This window comes from Vigna angularis, chromosome 1 (genome assembly GCF_016808095.1).
Source record: "Vigna angularis cultivar LongXiaoDou No.4 chromosome 1, ASM1680809v1, whole genome shotgun sequence".
Classification (NCBI taxonomy): Eukaryota; Viridiplantae; Streptophyta; class Magnoliopsida; order Fabales; family Fabaceae; genus Vigna; species Vigna angularis.
Genome location: NC_068970.1, coordinates 37,268,307 through 37,277,852, shown reverse-complemented (window position 1 = coordinate 37,277,852; position 9,546 = coordinate 37,268,307). Strand labels below are relative to the sequence as shown.

The following is a 9,546-nucleotide window of genomic DNA, read 5'->3' as shown; positions in this document are numbered from 1 at the left end:
ATCACCCAATTTAACACAAACAATTCAAAATTTTAATATCCTAATTTATATATCCCTAATTCAAAAATATATATCAATTTACATTATAAATAAATTTACATTATCAACCAATTTAACACAAACAATTCAAAATTTTATTCCCCTAAATTTGTATATCCCTAATTCGTATGGCTAAACCCCCCTCTGGTCACAAATAACAATTATATCAATCTCAAACTGGTTTACTATCAAACCACAGATAAAAATGGACAAAAAATGGTGTTCGAGAAGAGAACTTACCACTTGAAGAGAGCAGAAATCGTGGCAGCGAGAACATAAGGTGGCGACGAGAACAAAAGGTGGTAACGACGTCGACGAACGACAGAGACAACGGCGACGCTCGACAACGATGGAGGCAACGAAAGTGAGAAGAAAGGAAGCTCAGGCGCAGTCACGAGGAAGAAGAAAACTATTTTCGCGTAAATGAAACTCTTTCTGCGTTTTCGTAATTGTAATTCAGAAAACGATATTACCTCGGTTTAGTTGACAACCAAGGCAATAAACACCATACCACATCGGTTTTAATGGAAACTGATGCCATACCTTTCAGAAAATGACAAATTTGAAAATATTTATCACATTATAGGCCTCAGTTGGCGGTTAAACCGAGGCAAAAAGAGCATATAACATCGATTATGGAGAATCGAGATAGTAGAGCTTGGCGTTAATGGAGTTGGAATGTTCAATTTCTGATATTTTAGAGCTACCTAGGGTCTTTTGCCTCAGTTGGTCAAAGAACCGAGGCAATTTCTTTTGATTCATAGATTCAAGCTTGGACAACAACTCATAAGCATTAGTGTATGTTAGTACATGCTCGAACAAACTTCTCTCTATATACTTCCAATCATAGCCACAACTTTTTGATTCAGAAGCTCCCATTCTTTGTTAGTCTTCTATGTCAGTTTCACATTGCATGATATAGGCTAATATAAATTCTTATAGTATAACTGATCTTCCATCATGGGCTTTTAATACGAGTAGTTGTTGGCAGTAAGCTTGAACATATATCTCCATCATATGAGATGAATCATTCCATCTTAAATTACACAAGCTTACCCTCATGAATCAAGAGAGCTCTGATAACATTGTTGGAAAAATTGATCAAAATATGTGGAAGTGAAAAATTTCCCTATATATATGTAACTTAAAATAGGCTTAAAGAGAATAAAGATAATAAAAGAAAATAACTCACAATATTTTTAACATAAAAAAACCCACTCAAATATGATAAGGAAAAACTATGGAACCAAATCCGTATAATTAAGATCACTAATATGAAAATAGGATTACAAAATGGAGCTCACACACATATTCAAATGACTTACAATTATCCACCAAGAAATAATGAAAACTCTATTTTCTCTCTCAAATGATACTCAACTCACTTCTACTTTTCAACTTATTAATTGGATTACTCAACTATTTTACGTGTTTCCAATTCTCTAAAGACCCTATTTATAATGAAATCTTGAGGTTTCTAGATCAAGAATAATAGTGGATTTCACCTTTCCAAAGATAAATGAACATATCTTCAAGAGTAAAAAATAATTCCAAGAACTTGGAATAAATCATTTATTAGCTTCATTGCCTATGAATTGTATCGCTTAATTAAAGAAGGATATATTTCCAACAATTTATTAATTTTATGCTACATAACAAAAGAAAACCCAACACAGAAATTTCTTTTGTTATTATCCTCACCGTATAATTCACTATTTTCAAACTCCATTTGATAAACAAACTATAATTACTCCTTTCCATTTCTATCTAAAAACTAATACACATATACAACATTATATATACTTTCATCGTAATCATTCAATCACACTTAATGACATGTAGGAAAATAATTAACTAAATAAAGATAACCTTGTTTAAAAGCATTTCAAAGTACGTTTAGCAATGTTAAAAATATTATATTAAAGATAAAGGAATATGACTTAAGTAAAGTCTCTTAAACTTTTGAAATTTCCTAAATAAAACATAATTACTCTTGGATGTCAATGTTGCTTAAACAAGGAGAGGCCTCTCTTTTACTTCCCCATGAAAACTAGCCCATGTCTTAATGTAGAAAGAAATTAGATGAGCAATCTTACCCACATTTTGTGGCTAGGTTGTGGATTAGAGGAAAATTTTCAATGAGATGGAATTGAAAGGATGATCATGCGGCTTAAATGTTGAAGAATAAAGAGTGAAGAAGTGAAAGAGGTAGCTAATAACGCTTTAATGAAGTTAGAAAATCATAAAATTTCTATTTGTAGCCTCATGCCTACCAACTCCACCTTTTCTTTTGTTTTCTTTTATGCCACACACCAAAAGAAAATCCAACTCATGATCCCAAATTGATTTTGCTATACTCCTCACCCTAATCCACCATTTTTAAACTCCCATAACCAAACATAGAAATTATTTTCCATCTCAAGGTAAAAAAAATAATTCACATACATCACACACACCTTAAATGTACAGCTGATTTAATTAGAGATTAAGTTATTTTTTTAATTAATTTCACACACCTATATTATAGAAAGAAAAAAAAAATCCTCACAGTATGAGGGGCAACTTTGATTTGTCATTCAAAGTGTACACCAACACACTTTACCAGCTGTTTGACAAAAATACAAAACAAGTTTTATTCCTTTTCTTTCGAAAATACTTTCCTTAAATTACTTCATAATTTAACATATAGTTTTCACATAATTTCAACCAAGAAATATATATTAAGGGTGGAAATATTTTTCCCTTAATTTCAATCAAAATATATTTTTACAACAATTAAGGATTCTTTTTATTTAAAATAGGCAGTGTTTTTCAATCTTTCAACTTAAAGCTTATTTTCTTAATATTTAGCTGAAATATAGAAAACAATTTGTATAAGTACTTATTATGCTATTATCAACTTCAATAATATTTTCGGTAGAATTTCTGATATTTTCTTATTGATAAATAACATACACATAAAACTTGCATATTGAAATATATAATAGTAACTGTAGTTATTGATAATATAGAATTCGTATTCAGCAGTTTAACTTTTGCTATCTTTTGTAGTTTTGAGTAAAAATAAAGTTTTGTAAAGAGGCAAAATGATGGCAGAATAATACGAAAAGAAAATTAAAGCATGATAAGCTACATCAAATTAAACTAATTAAATGAGATTAATGAACAAATTTCCTTAAAATGAAAGATATCAGAATACAGTCGTTCTGTTGAACCGTCCACCATTTTCAAAATTGGAATTATTAGTGTTGTTGGTATTTGACAGAGTTTTGTATGATGAATTCAAAACCATTTGGAAAACACACCAACAACTTTCGTACATAGTCTAAATCAATGGTTACAAATTCTTTTATGGTTAGACATACGTGTCCCCTTTATATTTCATTAACTTTAGGACAATCAAAATAAACAAATGCCAAATGTCAAAATTAAGAATGAAGTCAGGTTGTAATATCTTTTATTATAGCTTATTGATATTAAATCTCCCTCATATATGCTTCTAAAATTTTCATATGGCAAAGATTTTTTCACTTTTAACTAATAAAAACTTCAGCTCATATTTAACTATAATAATATAAAAGATAAAATTAACACGAAGAGAAAAATAATAACAGAATGGATGAAATATTAAAAACAAAGAAAAAGTTAAAAAAAAATTTAGAAAATTTAACCTAAAATTTTAACATAGTATAATTTAATAACTATAAAATATTGTTTCCAACCATAGTATATTTTCTTTATATGTAATTATTATTTTATTTGTCTCTTTTCTGGATCTCTATTAAACTAAATAATATGTTAAGAAACAAACTATTTCCTTTAGGAATGTATTCAATCATTTTTTTTAAAAGTTACGTAATTTTAGTTAATTTTACTCAATTTTTAACTAGTTTTTTTTATATGTTCTTTTGAAAACTTGAAGTTGTCATGACCATTTTATATTATAAATACAAAAGTTTATTTTTTTCATGACCATTTTATATTTATAATGAATTGTTAAATATATTTTTTTGTTTCAATTTTTCTTTTCATTCTTTTTAAGTTTGAATTCCTTGTCGGGTAGCAAAGTTGAAAAAATTTAAAACTAAATAGGTAGGATAGGAAAGAAATTTAAAACGCAATGAAAGAAAGTGTGGAAAGGAGAATATTCTTTGAAAAGTGGATGCCAACTCCAATTACTTGTGGACATGACTGCATGACAACATGATATTGTTGTGTGATTGATTTTCCTTCTACAATGTAGTGCTAACACAACCCTAGTTCAAATGATCAACACCTTTTTCAGAAAGGAAAGAACGTTGGTGAGTGCTGCCACTTGATAGCTATCTTTAACTTACTCATCCTCTTCTCTTCATACAAATCAAGAATTCAAGATCCATGACGTCGTGTTGAAGTGGTCAACACTCCATGTACGTTAACGTCACATCAACGTTTATCCACATTTCTCTGAAAACGAAAATGGACACCACCCACCAATGTTTCTTTCTATCAAATATACCTATTTCTTTATTGTAAAACTTTTATTTTTAAAATATTATGAGAGAACTTAATTTATTCCAGAGAAGTGGTTATTAAGAATTTTAGTTGAAAGTTTTACATGAAAAAAAATTAATGGAATATAAGAAAAACATTATTCCCAAATATTAAATTTTAAAATTTTATGTTGAGAGTGATGTAAGTTTATTATATATAGATAATTTATTTATTTTTATCATTTCTAAAATCTTCTTAGTGTATTTTTCTAAAAAAAATTTAATCTTGATATTGAAGTTGATGATTTCTTTTTGTGTTTGTCTCTTGTCTTAAATTGTCCTAAAATCTATTACGAGACAATCAAGAATATAACATGCATTAACACAAAAATAGCTTTTAACGTATGTTATTTTAAGTTTTTGAAGTCTGTTAAATGTTCGATGTCATAGTGGAAGACGTTAAATAAACGTCTGTTGTCTTTGAACAGGCATCAATTAACGTCGGTTGCATTTATAACAAATGTTAATTGACGTTTGTTGTAAGAACAACAAACGTTAATTGACGTCTATTGTAAGAATAACAAATGTCAATTTATGGGTTTTTTTTTAAATTCGCCAATATTTTCGTCTACTCAAACTATGAAAAATTGATATACAACACAAGAATACACCATGAAAATTTCCAAAATTTTAGAAGTAGTGACCACCAATGAAAGTGCAACAACTAATATACATATAAACAAAAAATGAAACTAACCGTAAAGGTGAGGGAGTAGGCAGGTGCCGCTGTAAGGGTGAGAAGAAAAATATGCGCAATAACATCTCGAAAATCACTGTCACAGTTGTCCTATAACACGCCCAAGAACTGCACCAAAAGTCAATGAAAGATAATGGTTGTAAACGTAATATAGTCGGTGCAAAATGATTTTAAACAGTGCAAAGTGGAAGAAAACTTACCTGAACGTTAATGGCGAACGAGAGAAAATAGAGGAAGAAGTTGAACACAGCGAGAGAGAAAACTTGTAACCGGTGCTCGCGTTCTGGAATGGGTGAAAATGCAGGGTGTTTGACGTCAATCCCCTTCCCCACCGACGTCTAACTGGTAAAAAGAATTAATATTGACGTCCAAAATGAGGTAATTTCGCACATTTTTTACATTTGTGGGGAGGGGGACCGACGTCTAAGTGGGTAAAAATATTAATATTGACGTTTAAAATGAGATATTTTTGGACATTTTTGACGTATGTGAGGTAGGAAGCCAACGTCTAATTGCAATTAGACTTCAAGGGGTTTGTAGCCGACGTTTAAAGGCAATAAAATAGCGATTTTTCAGTACTGTATACAGATTATTTGATGTCTAACCTTGGGAGAGACGACGTCTATACTTTATTTGAGTCGGAGACCCATTTAACCAACTTTTATAATGATATTTTATTTATAAAATTATTTTTTTACGTTGGATTTCCTTTCCTCAAATGTTAAATGTGTGACGCTAAATTTTATTTCTACATTAGTGATGAGTTAGAAAATTTACTGAGAAATGATATATTAATTATATTAATATTGATAAATATGTATTGGAAAAGTTTCTATGGACAATTTATGTGATAAATATATCCAGTGTTATTTACTAAAAAAAATCTAGGAGTAATCACGTTTTTAACAATAATAATCTTGTCCTCACCTGTTTAGTTTAGGAAATCAGAGAAAAAAAATTGTCTTAATTTTCATTGGGTAAGTTTGTAGTTGATTATTGTAGCTATTAAAAAATCATTTTAAACTTTTATGTAGGTACTTGTTAAAATAGAAAAGAAAATATTTAGTGATATAAAATATATTTAGAATTATCCTAAATACTTGTACATGTACTCTTAAACCTTAGATTTTAAGGTTCTAGATCCCTTGTCTCCACTGACAACAAACTTCCTCCTATATTTTGTCTGCGTTATTTATGAGTTTCTTTTTCCTGTTTTTTTGAGCGAATAATTTCTTGCAATTATTCGATAATAAATACACTGAAAAATCAGAATTTACAGTTTAAAATATACTGAAAACTATAATCTAGAAAAAGAAAACTCATTAGATAGTAGGGATACAAATGTGAGTTTTAATAATGTGTTCGTTCATAAAGAGTGTGATAAAAAAATTGCATTTCTAATGTTTAATGAAGAAAGCTTGCGTTTCGTTGTGTTTGGTGGATGAGCATTATCGCGATCCTGTTAATAGTCATTCTGTAAATTAGAATGATTGGGCAATTAGATGAAGAGCATGAGTCTTAATTATGTCGTTATTAAATTAAATTAAAAATATTTAATTAGGGTCTCATTATGAGAAAAATTGACTTAACTTATTCGGATTCCCATGGTAATCGTGTGGTTGCTGAGAGTGCCAACTTTGAAATTTTGTTAACCCGTACATAGAAGACACATGTTCCAAATCCTCAGTATATTTTGCAACTAATTGAGGAGCTGCGTCATCGCTCGCTGAACATATCTATCATTAATCTCTTACTAAATTTTATTTACATTTTATAACTTTCATTAGTTATCATCAATTTTAAATTCTTGAACTACTAACATTCTTTTCACCATTTATTAATATGCTAACATGTATCTAGACACATTACGCCTCATGCAAACGATGCCACATTAGTCACAAGCACCATATTACTATTAATTGAAAATTAAAAATATTGCTTTTAAAGCATATTTTACATTTTGTATTTACCAATACTCAAAGCGTAAACTTTAGCAACAATTTTCCCTTCAAATTGTATTAAACCATGACAAATGATTGATGCAAATAGACAACATGTAAAGCAAAAAAGATAACTTGTAATCAGATAATTCCACCACAAAAAATGAAAAAAAAGCAAAAGGAAAACTTTTGTAGTCTTTTTTCTTCAACGATTATTGCATGGACCAAATAATGATGTATTAGTTTGGTGAAAAACATTCTGAAATGGTATGGTTTAACTAGTGAGAGAGGACAGAAAAATTGGCTGCTGAGTACAGAATTAAGTGGGAATAAAAAAGCAGCAATTGGCAATAACATTCTAATGGAGAAATGAGAATTGAATATTACTTGATAAGGATATAGACGTCCTTGCACTGGTTCTTTGAACCATGTGCAAAAGTCAGTAACAGATATACATGTGAAATAGTTCTGACCCCTCATTGGTGCATGCATGCCTGTGACGCATGTACTAGGAATAGTAAATTTATCCCATCACCCAATCACTAGCATGCAAGGAAACCCACCCTCAAAGATAAAACCACCACCAATCTCCTTTCAAACACCTTCATTTCTCTGCAAACCCTTCACTTCATAACTCCCTTTTTCTTCTCCCGAACCAAGTTCATATTTTTCACTCCATGGATGCTACCACAAGCTCTGAACTTCCCCCTGGCTTTAGGTTTCACCCAACGGACGAGGAACTAATCGTGTATTACCTCTGCAACCAAGCCACATCAAAGCCCTGCCCTGCTTCTATCATCCCAGAAGTCGATCTCTACAAGTTTGATCCATGGGAATTGCCAGGTATATAGTAACATCACTAGCCAAACCTTTGTTTTCTACTTGTTGCACCACAATGTCTCTCTCTAAATGTTTCACTTGTTGCATCTTCTTGTTATGAACATCCCTTGGAATCCAGATAAAACAGAGTTTGGAGAAAATGAATGGTATTTCTTTAGTCCACGAGACAGAAAGTACCCAAACGGTGTGAGGCCGAACAGAGCAACAGTGTCTGGGTATTGGAAGGCCACTGGCACAGACAAGGCAATCTATAGTGGATCTAAGCTTGTGGGGGTGAAGAAATCCTTAGTATTTTATAAGGGTAGGCCACCAAAGGGTGACAAGACTGATTGGATTATGCATGAATACCGATTGGCGGAATCAAAACAATCGGTTAACAGGAAAATTGGGTCCATGAGGGTAAAACTTTTAAGCCTTGTGCTCCTTTATTTGTGAAATTTAACAACTTATTTTACCATTCAATAATGTTACTTTATGATTGACATTTCCCTTGGTTTTGGATGTTTCATCAGCTGGATGACTGGGTCCTGTGCAGGATTTATAAGAAGAAGAACATCGGAAAAACAGAGCACAAGGAGACGCACCCAAAAGTTCAAATGACTGATCTTATAGCTGAAAACAATGATGAGCAGAAAATGATGATGAACCTTCCCAGGACTTGGTCCCTCACTTACCTTTTGGATATGAATTACTTGGGTCCAATTTTATCTGATGGCCCCTATTGCTCAACCTTTGATTTTCAAATGAGCAATGCCAATATTGGAATTGACCCCTTAGTAAAATCTCAACCGGTTGAAATGGCGAACAATTATGTAGCAGACTCAGGGAAATACTGAGTGAAACAGAGTAGCAACATTGACCACAAGTATGTGTGAAGCAGATGAAAGATCTAGTAGGATAGGAAAAAACAAAAACAGAGTTAGATTGTTGTCTAGTCATGACGATAAGCTTCGTCCATAAAATAATCATGAAGACTCTATGTGCCAAGTATGGCAAATATGTTATGTCAAAAAATGTATTTTCAATGTGTTATTGACACTTATTGTATAGAAGGAGAAGTTAGACGCCTCTTAATTAAGGTTGATACATGATTAGTTACATTCCTTATCTTGATTCGGTCAAGCCACATGCTTTGATCATGCCTCGGAAGCATGTGAATCTAGATATGGTCGCTCACTTTTTGTAAACAATACAATGATAATTTATTTTGACCAATGATATATTTGGCAAATTCTGCACTATGTGTCAATAATTGAAGCCAAATTGGTTTCCAAAGTTAACGTGAATCTTTGTACATTGTCTTATCCAAAAGATGACGGAAGTGTTGATTGAAAAAAACAACGGTCGTTGAACCGCGTGGAAAGCTATGAAATGCGTGTCAATCATATTGGTTTATGCTTGGCTAATATTAACAATAAGGGTTTGTATTAAATATGCTAATAACAATGGGAATGATAATGACACATTTTGGAGTTTTAATTAATAACTAATCCTAGTA

The 9,546-nt window shown here is 31.2% G+C and overlaps 1 protein-coding gene across 1 annotated transcript; it reads left to right on the top strand.

Moving 5' to 3' along the window:
- The first annotated feature begins 7,690 nt into the window (after positions 1-7,690).
- LOC108326984 (NAC transcription factor 29) lies at positions 7,691-9,146 on the top strand. The gene is made up of 3 exons (XM_017560665.2): positions 7,691-8,051; positions 8,167-8,447; positions 8,561-9,146. Exons 1-3 carry the CDS (start codon positions 7,886-7,888, stop codon positions 8,882-8,884), a joined length of 771 nt encoding a protein of 256 aa, XP_017416154.1. The 5' UTR covers positions 7,691-7,885; the 3' UTR covers positions 8,885-9,146.
- The last annotated feature ends 400 nt before the right edge of the window (positions 9,147-9,546 follow it).